Source organism: Hyla sarda, chromosome 3, assembly GCF_029499605.1.
Source record: "Hyla sarda isolate aHylSar1 chromosome 3, aHylSar1.hap1, whole genome shotgun sequence".
In the NCBI taxonomy this organism is placed as follows: domain Eukaryota; kingdom Metazoa; phylum Chordata; class Amphibia; order Anura; family Hylidae; genus Hyla; species Hyla sarda.
The window spans coordinates 371516938-371530433 of NC_079191.1; the positions used below are offsets into that span (position 1 = coordinate 371516938).

Here is a 13496-nt window from a genome sequence, read left to right on the forward strand (position 1 = left end):
GGCAGTATGAGGGCTAATTTTTTTTGCGCCGTGATCTGAAGTTTTTATCAGTACCATATTTGTTTTGATTGGACTTTTTGATCGCTTTTTATTCATTTTTTTTATGGTATAAAAAGTGACCATAAATATGCTATTTTGGACTTTGGAATTTGCACGTACGCCATTGACCGTGCGGTTTAATTAGCAATATATTTTATAGTTTGGACATTTACGCACGTGGCCGTACCACATATGTTTATTTTTATTATTATAGTACACAGTTTTTCTTTTATGGCAAAAGGGGGGGGGGGGGGTGATTAAAACTTTTATTAGGGAATGGGTTAAATCACATTTATTAACTTTTTTTTTTACACTTTTTATTTTTTTTGCAATGATATTGCCCCCGTAGGTGGCTATAACATGTATTACACTGATTGCAGGCACTGATCAATGCACTGTGTGCTGTGGTGGTTGGTGACTTTTTTTTAGCATGTTTTTTTGTTTTTCTCAAAATACAAGCTCTAATGTGTTTTTTTTTAAATGCCAGACAAAAACATATCACAACTGTAACAAAAAAAAATGCCACCAAAAGAGGATTGTAAAATGGAAAAATGCTTGGAATTCATAAACTTTTGTATAAGCAGAAGTACCACTACATACTGACTGACACAATGTGGGAGATTTGTCAAAATCTGTGGAGAGGAAAAGTGGATCAGTTGTCCAAAGCAACCAATCAGATTACTTATTTGTTAGAGGTCTTTATTAAAAATGAAACACGCAACTGGGCAATTTTACCTATTACTCAGGTTTTGATAAATCTCCCCATAAATATTTTCTATCGGGGTGAAGGAATCTTGACATCTGGCAGATTTGTTCCAAATATTTCTGAATGTAAGCCTGGAGAAATCCATGCATATGCAGCAGAAATAACTACTCGAATGTTTGGAAATTATTTATTTTCCATCAAAGAAATTTCTGTAACAAATCTGCCATATTTGAATAAGCAAGGAAATTGAATAAAACAATTTTAGGCAACATGGGAAATGTTTTTTTTAATTATTGTAAATTTTGTTTTCATGTTAGGTTATGTTCACAGGGTATCATACACAGTCAACACCCAATCCACATGTAGTAAATGAAATTTACTAAGAAATATGATCATACTGCGAATTTCCTAATCTTGGTATCATATACTTTTTTGTTTCACTTAAAATTTGGGTAAAAATAAAGTATGGGGAAATGCATTTTACACGCCAAACGTGTGCCAAAGTTTTGTTTTATTTTCCAACCAATCCATCATTATCTGCTTATTTTCCGAAATAGAGGTTTGGTTTTTCTTCTTTTTTCCCCAAGTTTTTGGCGCCTTTTCAGGCTTTTTTATACTTTTAACAGAGAGGATAAAAAAAAAAATTGGTGCACTTTTTGTGCATTTCTGATGCACTAAAGTTTAAAGACATGTGGAGCCCCATTCATGCATTTGATGAAAAAGGTAATAGAAATTCACAATGAAAAAGGAAAAAAGGCAGAAATTTAATGTACATGTGTATTTTTTGTGGAATGTCCAACCGGAAAATATCCAATGGGCATTCCGCAGACAGTGAGGGCCAGCAGAACATGCCTGCGCTAGGACTGCTTGGACATGTGCCGTCTACATAGATGGCAATGCATTTCTGAGCCAATTCCACAGAAAGAATTTACATGTCAGTTCTGTCTGCTGATTTTTCCACCCCGTAATTCCTCTGTGTGCATTGTGCAGCAGAATCCCATTGAAAACAAAAATCGGAAATGTTGCCGCATGAAAGAGTCCATGCTCACAGCCCTGCTGAGAACATTCCCTGAAGTAGATCACTCCTTATATTGTGCGCATTTCTTTGTGTTTGTATATTTTCTTACCTCTCAGGTTTAGCTTTTCCACAGGTTCTCCATGAGAAGCTTCTTTATTCTTAAAATAAGATATTGATGTATCTCTAAAAACAAACCAATACTGCTTGTATGCTTTGAGTGTAAGCTTTTTCGGTCTGAAAGACAAACAGAAAAGAATTATCAGCTACTTGTGTGAACTCTCATAGACGCTCTTATCTAAGTATTACTTTGCTACACTTTACCTATATCGATTGAACTTCAACATCTGTTTGATAGTTATTAACCCAATAATAATGTCCACAATTTTATGATAGTTGTATATAGTGCTACTTATTGGCCTAGTGAACGATTTGAGTGGAGAATCAACATATACCGTGTTTCTCCGAAAATAAGCCCGGGTCTTATATAAATGTTAGTCCCCAAAAACACAACACTAGGGCTTATTTTCAGGGTAGGGCTTATTTATTTATGGGGGGCTGCAGGAGTGTGGAGGATGGGGGGCTGTAGCAGTGTGGAGGATGGGGGCTGTAGCAGTGTGGAGGACGCCGCACCCCCCCCATCCTCCCACAGCCCCCCATCCTCCACACTGCTACAGCCCCCCCCATCCTCCACACTGCTACAGCCCCCCAATCCTCCACACTGCTACAGCCCCCCATCCTCCATACTGCTACAGCCCCCCATCCACCCCTTTCCCCCGTCGTCCTCCACACTCCTACAGTGCTTCCCACCCCTCTGCCATAATAAACTACCATACCTTACACCTTCATACCATACAGAAGCTGCAGCCTTTGGCTGTCCGGGCATGCTGGGAGTTGTAGTTTGGCCACAGCTGGAGGCACCCTGGTTGGGAAACACTGCCATATCTAACTATCTATCCTACAATACCGTAAATAAGCTGCAGCGGGACCTCCTTCTGTTGCTTAGCAGCCGGGGGCAGGGACACGTCCGTGACGTTGGCCGTGCATACGCGCCGACGTTTTAAAGTGACAGCGTCCCTGTCCCCGGCTGCTAAGCAACAGAAGGAGGTCCCGCTGCAGCTTCTGTACGGTATTGTAGGATAGATAGTTAGATATGGCAGTGTTTCCCAACCAGGGTGCCTCCAGCTGTGGCCAAACTACAACTCCCAGCATGCCCGGACAGCCAAAGGCTGTCCGTGCATGCTGGGAGTTGTAGTTTGGCCACAGCTGGAGGCACCCTGGTTGGAAAACACTGAGATATGGGACCAGCCAAATGCGGGCATTACTGGCGGCCACGGTCCGGATCTGGATCGCGGTCCGTCCAGTTGATTACCCTGACCTAGGTCTTATTTTCGTGGTAGGGCTTATATTGCAGCCCACCCTGAAAATACTGCTAGGGCTTACTTTTGGGGTAGGGTTTATTTTTGGGGAAACACGTCAATTCTACATAAGAATAATATTGGCACATTTCTGCACCCATATTACTGGCCCAACTGTGGGTCTAATGGCCAAAACAGTGATCTATGACACTTGGGGGAGTTTTATCAAGACCTGTCCAGAGGAAAAGTTGCTGAGTTGCCCATAGCAACCAATCAGATCGCTTCTTTCATTTTTGAAAAGGCCTCTGAAAAATGAAAGAAGCGATCTGATTGGTTGCTATGGGCAACTCAGCAACTTTTCCTCTGGACAGGTTTTGAGAAAACTCCCCCTGTGTGTTGAGGTCAATAGACCTATAGTTGGGACAAAATATGGAAGTGGAAATAAACCAGTTTAATACTTAATGTAACAAGTAATAAGTACAGTATTTGATATCACAGATGGAGATTTTTCTATATATCTATTTTAGTGCGCATGATTATTGGTTTAAGCATCCTCCCTTTGCCCTCACTCCCCTTCTCTTCCATGGCCCATCCCTTTGGATATCCTATTCCAGCTGTAGAAAGTCTGTATGTAATCCTGTCTGCCATCTTCTGTGAAAGGGTCAACATGACATGGGAGACAATCACCTTTATTAGGAAATGGCAGGCAGCATTGCATTTGGGTTGGAGGGGAAAGCTCTTTCACAGCATCAGCCCCTCTGCATCACTGCAGTCCTGTACTGCTGTGCCCATGTGAAAAAAATGCAGTAACCATGAAGAATATGCAGATGGGAGGGTAAGTATGTTTGTATATGTGAAAAAAATGTCTGAAAGTGGATTGGGAGGCAAGATGCTCGAATACGTACCTGAAAAGTTTAAGATTATCTGCAAGTTTTGGAATGTCTGTAATATCCTCCTGCGAAACAGTTAAAATCACAATTAAATATCTTTTACATTTTGTAAGGATTATTCTTTAAAGGGAATTGCCAATGTAGGCAATAGCTCCATATATATGTCAAAAACATCTGACAGGGTATGGGTCCAATTTCTGTCATCCACTTATCTCAAGAATGTGGCAATCTGGTAAGGAGGCCTTATGAAAATAAAAAAGGCAACCTGAACAGTGTCTATGGGAAAATGCTGCAGTATCACTTGCTTTAGTTTTAATAAATTTCAAACAAAAATGCACGGATCATTGTGTAGTGCACAGATCATTGTGCAAGTGCTTGACGCGTTTTGACACTGCACTTCTTAGTCATAAATGATTTACGACAAAGGTGTACAATGTAGAAACACGTCAAATCTTACCTGCTTGAGACTACTGCACATATTGTTGCAACCTTTTAACATGCTTTAATAAAGGAAGAATTATTTTAAGACAAATACGTGCTGGATCACCTGTTTCTCTTTAGTTTTAATAAATGGGCCATTCTCTGGAATGGTGAACTATACACACCTCTGTTTATAGAATTGTAATGTTGAATTTTAGGCTATGAATTGTTGATGGACTACAAGAAAACATATCTGCTAGTGCAAATATTAGAAATGAAAATGCCTGAAATCCTCTACTGCAGCTCAGTCCTTTTCAACTGAATTCTAGAGAGAGGGAGGAAGGCGCCTCATGTGCGGGATCAGTAGATCTTGTTGGTGGGGGTAGGGGACGGTAATTCCCAAGCCGCTTACCAAAGTTGGTTGTGCGCCCACACACAACAAGGTAAAGTGCAGAAGAAGTAAAGAAGAAGGTCCACTGCAGCCCTCCTGGGTAAGAGTAAAATCAAAACCGAAAGACCAGGGAGTCAGGAGTTTGTCTGGCGCAGAGAGGAACCATCAGGCAGCCAAGTAAAATCAATGGATTTATTAGATGCAACGCGTTTCGCTGCGCATGCGCAGCTTCATCAGGCATGCCTGATGAAGCTGCGCATGCGCAGCGAAACGCGTTGCATCTAATAAATCCATTGATTTTACTTGTCTGCCTGATGGTTCCTCTCTGCGCCAGACAAACTCCTGACTCCCTGGTCTTTCGGTTTTGATTTTTCAACTGAATGGGACTGAGCTGGTTTACTAGGCACTGGCACAGCCAAATGTATGGCACTGTGCCTGAGTAAACCTTACAATATCATTATAACAGGGTGTGTACACATACAAATCCATTATTATATCATCGATCTTAAGAATTATTATTCATGTTTTTATAGGGTTAACTGCTAATCTCTCCTGGAAAGTTCAAGTTAATGATATTGTCTTCCCAGATTACATGTTACTACCTGCCTATTTATCTTCTGCATGGCACAGGTGCCCCAATGGATTCAGACACCTTCATACAACAATCCAGTATAAACATTTTTATCAAACCACTGGACCGTGCTGTTATGAATTGTGGATATTCATATTACCATCTTCCTGAATGGAAGATTGTTACGGTAGGAAAGCAGAAGGAATAATTATATTGCATTACAATGGCTCCACATGTAATAGGTGTTTGCCATCATAAGTGCCAGGTAAGGTAACCTGAGGCTTCTTAGGTAGTATTTAGCTGACCCACTATACTACTATACGTAAGTGACAGTGTGTACGAAATGTCTGCTGTGGGTGTCTGGACGTATTAATCAAACATAGTAAATAGCACTTAAATAATCCCATAAGTGGAAATGATGTCTCCATCCTATACCCCTGGTACAATCCCATAAGTGGAGATAGTGTCTACCGTATTTTTCGCCCTATAGGACGCACCGGCGTATAAGACACACCCAATTTATAGGTGCAAAATCTAAAAAAAATAAAGATTTTGAACCCAATAGTGGTCTTCAACCTGCGGACCTCCAGATGTTGCTAAACAACAACTCCCAGCATGCCCGGACAGCCAACGGCTGTCCGGGCATGCTTGGAGTTGTAGTTTTGCAACATCTGGAGGTCTGCAGATTGAAGACCACTGGATAGGAGGTAATATTTACGTGTCCCCGCCGCTCCGGACCAGTCACCGCTGCCCTGGATGTCGCTAAATCGCTGTCGCCGTGTCCCCATCACTCCGGAACGTCTCTGCTGCCGGCCGGGTATCCTCGCTCTCTCCGTCGCCGCCATCACGTCGTTACGCACGTCGACGCACGTACGCGACGATGTGATGACGAGGAAGGAGAGCGCCGGCCATACAGGGGATCCATGAACGGAGAAGACACCGAGGAGGCAGGTAAGGTCCCTCCCGGTGTCCTGTAAGCACTAACCCGGCTATTCAGTCGGGCTGTTCGGGATCGCGGTGAAATCGCGGCGGTCCCGAACAGCCCGACTGAACAGCCGGGTTAGTGTCACTTTCCCTTCAGACGCGGCAGTCAGCTTTGATCGCCGCGTCTGATGGGTTAATACAGGGCAATAACGCGATTGGTGATGTCCTATATTAGCCGCGGGTCCTGGCCGTTGATGGCTGCAGGGACCGCCGCGATAGGTGTGTGTATTCGCCGTATAAGACGCGCCAACTTTTCTCCCCCAGTTTTGGGGAAGAAAAAGTGCGTCTTATACGGCGAAAAATACGGTATGTCCTACACCACTGGTATAATCTCATGAATCAAAATATTGTGGATGCCCCATAGTAAAAAGACTGTTTGTCTTTGTTCACATCTGTGTCTGAGGCTGTTGGGGGCCTACATTACAGAATCTATTCAAACGACTGAACAAAAACATGCAGTATACAGTATTTGGTTGAATCCTGTGAAATTAACAGACATTATAATGGAAACTCGACAGACCCCATGAATGTCAATGGGGTCCATCTGGCTTCATTGGGATCCAACACGCAATGGACTGACCGGCTCTGTTTAACGTTATCTGCCTCGAAAGAAGCCTCCGATGAAAATGTGAACCAAACTTTAGACCCTTACCCATATTAGAAGACATTATAAATGTCAACATCAACACCTACCAAAATTTTGTTGGATTTTCCTCCTTCCAGAGCTACTTCTAGATTAGAAAGAGCTGCTTCAATTTCATCTGTTTCTCCATCTGTCGTTAACTCAACTGACTCCCCTGATAATGATAATTTTCTGATGTGATACTATTGCAGATAAAAAAGAAGTTGTAGATTAGGAACCAGGTACATATACATTGTAAGTTCTGCTTGTCAATACATCTTAATATATAAATGTATGTTTTGTGGCAGCTGCAATCATAGGGCAGGAATAGACAGAAATGTGGCAACAGACTAACATGGGCATTAGGAAGTAGCCTTCCCATAGAGACCATGGAGTTGTAAGGTTATGTTCACACGCGGATTGTATTGGAATGCGCCGTCCCATAGACGGCTGTGCATCCCGTGTGGAGTCCACAGAAAGAATGAACACGTTCATTTTTTCTGCGGACACAGAATTTTGAGTTTCCGTGCCGGAAACATCTGGCATCTGTAAGTATTCCTATCCTGCCTTATCTAGGCTTCCACCGATAAGGCCATGTTCACACAATGGAATTTCTGTGCCAGATGTTCTTAATTCCATGACCGGAAATTCCGCTCGTAAATTCCCTTGCAGCAGAATCCCATTGCTTTCAATGGGATTCTGCTGCACTGTGTACACTGCGGAATTTCTGTGGCGAAAACATCCTGATTCCGCCCTCCACCGAAAGAATTGACATGTCAATTATTTTGACAGAATTCATTCGGAAATGCATTGCCGTTTATGGAGACAGCGCACTTCAGAGCGGTCCTAGTGGCGGCATGTTTCTGCTGGTGCTAGCTATTTGCAGAATGTCTGGGCAGACATTATGCAAAATTTCCGCTGTGTGAACTCATGCTTAAGTGGTAGCAAAGACTATGGAAATGTTTCACGCGAAATATAAAACTTACTTGTAGTGCTGCAAACATTAACATTTCCTCCTCAGTACAGTCAATTTCTCCCAGGAGGATAGCCCATCGCGCTTGTTCAAACAGCTGGTTTATGCGGACAGCGTCATACTAAAAGACGATCAAAATTTATATTGGATTTACACAAAGGTCAATTTCATTGAAAAAACTATTTATTTAAATTTTTTATTTTTTCTCTTTGCTTTATTCTATGTACAGTGGTTGCTCAAACTTCAAAGGTTTCAGGTTACTTAATTATAAATGACAATTGTCTTTCCTTGCCCACTTTCAATTTACAATGTCACAGACAGGGCTCATCTGTGTTGCATGTTTTTGGATGGGTTCACACTTAAAGGGGTACTCTGCCCCCCTAGACATCTTATCCCCTATCCAAAGGTTAGGGGATAAGATGTCTGATCGCGGGGGTCCCACCTCTTGGAACGTCTGCGATCTCCCTGCTGCACCTGGCATTCATTAAGAGCGTTGGGTGCAGCACCAGAGGCTCGTTACATCACGGCCACGCCCCCTCCATGCAAGTCTATGGGAGGGGGTGTGACGGCCAGCATGAGCGGGGTGTGGTCATGACGGACATCATGAGCGGGACGTGATTGTGACATCAAGAGCCTCCTCTCCGCATCGCCAGTCATCCGGCACGGAGAAAAATTTGCTCCGTGCACCAGATGTCTGGGGTGATGCAGCCGAGATTGTGGGGGTTCCCAGCGGAGAGACCCCAACGATCAGACATCTTATCCCCTATCCTTTGGATAGGGGATAAGATGTTTAGGGGCAGAGTACCCATTTAATATTTTGGTCACTATTTTTAGCCAAAACAGAAGTGGGTCTAAAACACAGAAAAGGTGCAAATCGTTTAAAGTTTTTCTTTGTGTTGGTTTTGCTACAGGTTTCGGGAAAAAATACTGAACACAATATGGATCAAATACTGATCAAAATACTACATTTGAACCCTGCTTAAAGGTGACCATAAACTTTATACCGTGGTCAGCTAAGCACCACCTTTGGTGGCTTTGGCCAACTGTCTAAGGTTGTATGGCAGCCTTTCACCTCTCCAGCAACAGACAATATTGGTGGAGAAAAGGGTCGGGCATGCTGTTTCTTTGTGCGAGATTCTATTGTTCTGGAGGGATAAGCCGGCACCAGAGGAGTCTGACTGCAGCTTACCCCTCCCCGTAGAGAACACATATACATTTGGCTATGCCGAGTATGGGTAAGTCGTAGAGATAACAGTTCAGCCAATTTTTTTTTTTCATATCAACTGGCTCCAGAAAGTTAAACAGATTTGTAAATTAATTCTATTAATAAATCTTAATCAGCTGCTGAAGTTGAGTTGTTTTTTTCGGTCTGACAACAGTGCTCTCTGCTGACACCTCTGTCTGTCTCAGGAACTGTCCAGAGTAGGAGCAAATCCCCATAGCAAACCTCTAAAGCTTTGGACAGTTCCTGAGACAGACAGAGGTGTCAGCAGAGAGCACTGGGGTCAGACAGAAAAGAACAGCTCAACTTAAGCATCTGATGAGTACTGTAAGGATAAAGATTTTTTAATAGAAGTAATTTACAAACCTGTTTAACTTTCTGGAGCCAGTTGATATGAAAACAATTTTTTTTCCCACCGGAATACCCCTTTTAAGATGGGTGATCGAGTCTATCAGGGTGAGCATTTACTTGTAGAACACCTGTAAATTATTGCGATATTTTGGGGGCAAATCAGCAATTCATTAGACTCTGTATTAATGAGGTGCTTACACTGATTAACTGTCTAGCATTACTAGCCCAGTGCTTCCCAACCTGGGTGCCTCCAGCTGTTGCAAAACTAAAACTCTCAGTATGCCCAGACAGCCAAAGGCTGTCCGGACGTGCTGGGAGTTTTAGTTTTGCAACAGCTGGAGGCACCCTAGTTGGGAAAAACTGTGCTAGACAATAATTTATAATTACTGCAAAACCCACTGTAGTTTGCACAGGAAGCTAAAGCTATTTTCTCATAAATCCGGTTTATGAAACAATCTGTGGGCAGAATAACTAGAGCATTGTATTAAACTCTATTATAAGAGTCAGGCAAGGTAAAACAAGCAGTAATTGTAGGATGGAGAGGTGGGCGTAAGGGAACTATCTACTCTATAATACAGTCTATTAGGACTTGGGATTGCAAAATATCCTTGAACACTATGTTTACAATAGGCAAACTAGGCAGTTACCTAGGGCTATAGAGAGTAAGGGGGTGCATGGAAATGCAAGTAACAATTTTATTTTTTGAGTCTTAAAGGGGTACTCCAGTGGAAAAGAACTTTTTTTATTTTAATTAAACAACTGGTGCCACAAAGTTAAACAGATTTGTAAATTACTTCTTTTAAAAAATGTGAACCCTTCCAGTGCTTATCAGCTGCTGTATGCTCCACAGGAAGTTCTTTTCTTTTTGAATTTATTTTCTGTCTGGCCACAGTGTTCTCTGCTGACACCTCTGTCCATGTAGAGAACTGTCCAGAGCAGGAAAGGTTTGCTATGGGGATTTGCTCCTGCTCTGGACAGTTCCTGACATGGACAGTGGTGTCAGCAGAGAGCACTGTGGTCAGACAGAAAATAAATTCCGGTAGCCCTGTGTGTTTTGCTCATAGGGGAATATGCTGTGTATGGGCTATGTGTAACCCCACCCTCATGCTAAGTACCAGAGACTTGCATATTATAGTATATAATGTAAAATGCATTTAAAGCATTAAAATTGTAAGTCATTTTGTGTGCTCTATGTATTTACTGTCTAGTGAATCACTGAATATATCGGTAGACACTATACAAAAAATATTTCAAGAGATTAAATGGTAATATATATATATATATATATATATATATATATATATATATATAGTTACAACCATATAAATATATTTTTTTCACCTTTGGGTTCAGATCAAAGAAGCAGTAATACTTGAATCTCAGCAAAAGTAGCTCATCTTCTTGGATGCCTTGTTCCATAAGAGACCTAGATGAATCCAGCCACCTGTAAAAGATAATGCTTGATAACATTTAAAGGGATATTACAGCAGGGGCATGTGGTGAAATGAAGAAAAAAATTAAAAATAAATAATAATAATTATTATTATTATACTTACCTCCCCAGCAGGCGACTGGGGGGTAGGTAAGTATAGTTTTTTTTTTTTTCATTTTACCATTTTACTTTAGCTGACAGTTGCCAGCGCCTTCTGCATCACCAACGTATCCAGTGATTGGTGACTATGGACGGTCATATAATGCCAAGCACTGACCCCTTCAGGGAGCATCTTATGATTGACACATCATCAATGTAACCAGTGATTTATGATCACAGTCATATGGTGCCAGATTAAATGTCATTGTGGTGTGATGAGAACAGGAAGTGATTAGGGACCTTTGGGACTAGTTGTGAGAGATCCGGATAACATTAAAAATGTGAGTGTATATTACTTTTTTTGCAGTAACATAAGAAGAATTGTTATTTAAGGGATTGGAAAAGAAAGTCCCTTTAATTTACAGCAATGATAAAAACAAGTATACATTCATCTAAATGTTCCCTTCGCTCCATTTACTACTACTGGATAAAATTGGAGCAGATCATAAGACCATCTTGGACAGAGCTAATGGACCTTTGTTCTGTCCTTAGTAGTTTAATTTCTCCTATGCTCCTTTCCCCTTTCCTCCCCTTTTTGTTCTTTTTTATCTTATCGTCTTGGTTCTTTTATCGTTATCTGTCTTTTCCTCCTTCTCTTCCTAAATGTGTTTACATGTGATTAGGCTTTTGTGTAAAAATGTAGAAAATTATTCTCAATTTAACTTGTTTAACAAATGTATTATGTACATTGCAAAGGCTGCTAGATTTAGTGTCTCTAAATTCTTTATTATGTTTTGTGTCCTTACTAAAGGGTATTTTTTCACTAATATTTGCCATCCTTGTTCCTTGACATTTCATTATAGGAGGAAGACTACATAAGTTAAAGTAATGTAAAAGCAACCATGATAATGTAAACTGTGTAATTCTGCTAAATGTATATTCAGTAATATCTGAACACAATGACTGGTGACTTACCCAGTGTTGAGTCTTGATTTATCAATCAGTGTACGAGGCTGATACATTTGACTGAGGATTTCTGGAGAAGATATTGGCTGGCTAAGGGCTAAGATGTTACAATTCTGATCTGCCAGCGGACTATCAGTGAACCACGTGATTGTGGAAGAGGCCGGCGTGCCATTGACTGGATCGTACATGGGGGTCATTGTCTTGCTGTATAATCCAGGACTACCTGTAAAAAGAGACATTTGGAGTAAAGCGAAGATTTCAGGTTTGGGACCCACATCTATCAGATATTTATCTGGAAATATGCCATAAATATCTGAAATGGTAAGATACCTTTAAAGAAAAGTAGAGAGGAACCTCTCGGCTATTGATAAAAGGGTAAAAAGTCTCTTGAGGATCAGCAAAACATTTTATTGATTTTCCCAATAGTTTTAAGTTCTTTCAAGAACACGTTAACAAGCCAAGGAGGGGCAGAGATTGGAGAAGTTTGTCAAATACAAAAACCTTTTTGATATTGCACCTAGATACAGCGGGTGAACACGTGACTATTTTTCTCACGAAATATAGTTCGAAAGGTGTTATTGACATGAAAGTTTCACCAGATGTTAGTTACAACTCAAATAATCCATACATACATAGAAACAAAAACAAAAAAAAATAAGCTCACAAATTAAATTATGAGTAATAATGTGAAATGATGCAGGGAAAATGTATTGACCACGTGAAAAAAAAGTGAGAAGCAAAAAGGCATGGAAAGCCAAGGCAATGGCTAAAATCTATCAGTAATTTAAAAGAAATCCAGCTTCTTGTCATTGCAACTTATTATCAGCTGGTTCAGTCCCAACTGATAGCTACAAAAAAGGTCTCATTGCCAAGGTGTCACGCAAGATACATCTCAAAAGCAAATCAAAAAGCTGTCTCAAGACCTTTACAATCTAATTGTCACAAAACATAACAATAGCTTTTGTTACAGGCGCATTTCTAAGCTTCTGAATGTTCCAGTGAGCACTGTTTAGGCCATAATATGGAAATAGAAAAACTATCATTTCACCATAAATTTGCTTCAGGCAGGTGCTCCTCACAACATTTTTGACAGAGGAGAAAAGAATAATCAGAAGAGTTGTCTAAGAGCCGAGGACATTTGTGGAGACCTACAATGACATGGAATCAGCAGGTACTGATGTCTCAAAGAAACTGTATTTAGTGAGAATAATGGTGATGTGGTCAATACTTATTTTACCTGCTGTAAATGTTGGGTCCTGTGGTACACAGTACGGACATGTATGGACATGAACAGAGGCTTGGTATATAATACTGTACAGTGGTCCCTCAACATACGATGGAAATCCGTTCCAAATGGACCATCTTTTGTTGAAACCATCGTATGTTGAGGGATCCGTGCAATGTTAAGTATAGGACAGTGGTCTACAACCTGCGGACCCCTAGATGTTGCAGAACTA

The 13496-nt window shown here is 41.1% G+C and overlaps 1 protein-coding gene across 5 annotated transcripts in view; it reads right to left on the bottom strand.

Annotated features, from left to right (window-relative positions):
• FERMT1 (FERM domain containing kindlin 1) overlaps nucleotides 1-13496 on the bottom strand; it is a 125697-nt gene that overhangs the window by 23468 nt on the left and 88733 nt on the right. For all 5 annotated transcript variants that reach the window (XM_056567829.1, XM_056567828.1, XM_056567831.1 and 2 more), the window contains 6 exons: nucleotides 12049-12262; nucleotides 10884-10986; nucleotides 7983-8090; nucleotides 7068-7199; nucleotides 4024-4073; nucleotides 1873-1997 (listed from right to left, as the gene is read on the bottom strand). In XM_056567829.1, coding sequence (XP_056423804.1) covers nucleotides 1873-1997; nucleotides 4024-4073; nucleotides 7068-7199; nucleotides 7983-8090; nucleotides 10884-10986; nucleotides 12049-12262 — 732 coding nt within the window. The remainder of the gene's footprint in view (nucleotides 1-1872; nucleotides 1998-4023; nucleotides 4074-7067; nucleotides 7200-7982; nucleotides 8091-10883; nucleotides 10987-12048; nucleotides 12263-13496) is intronic.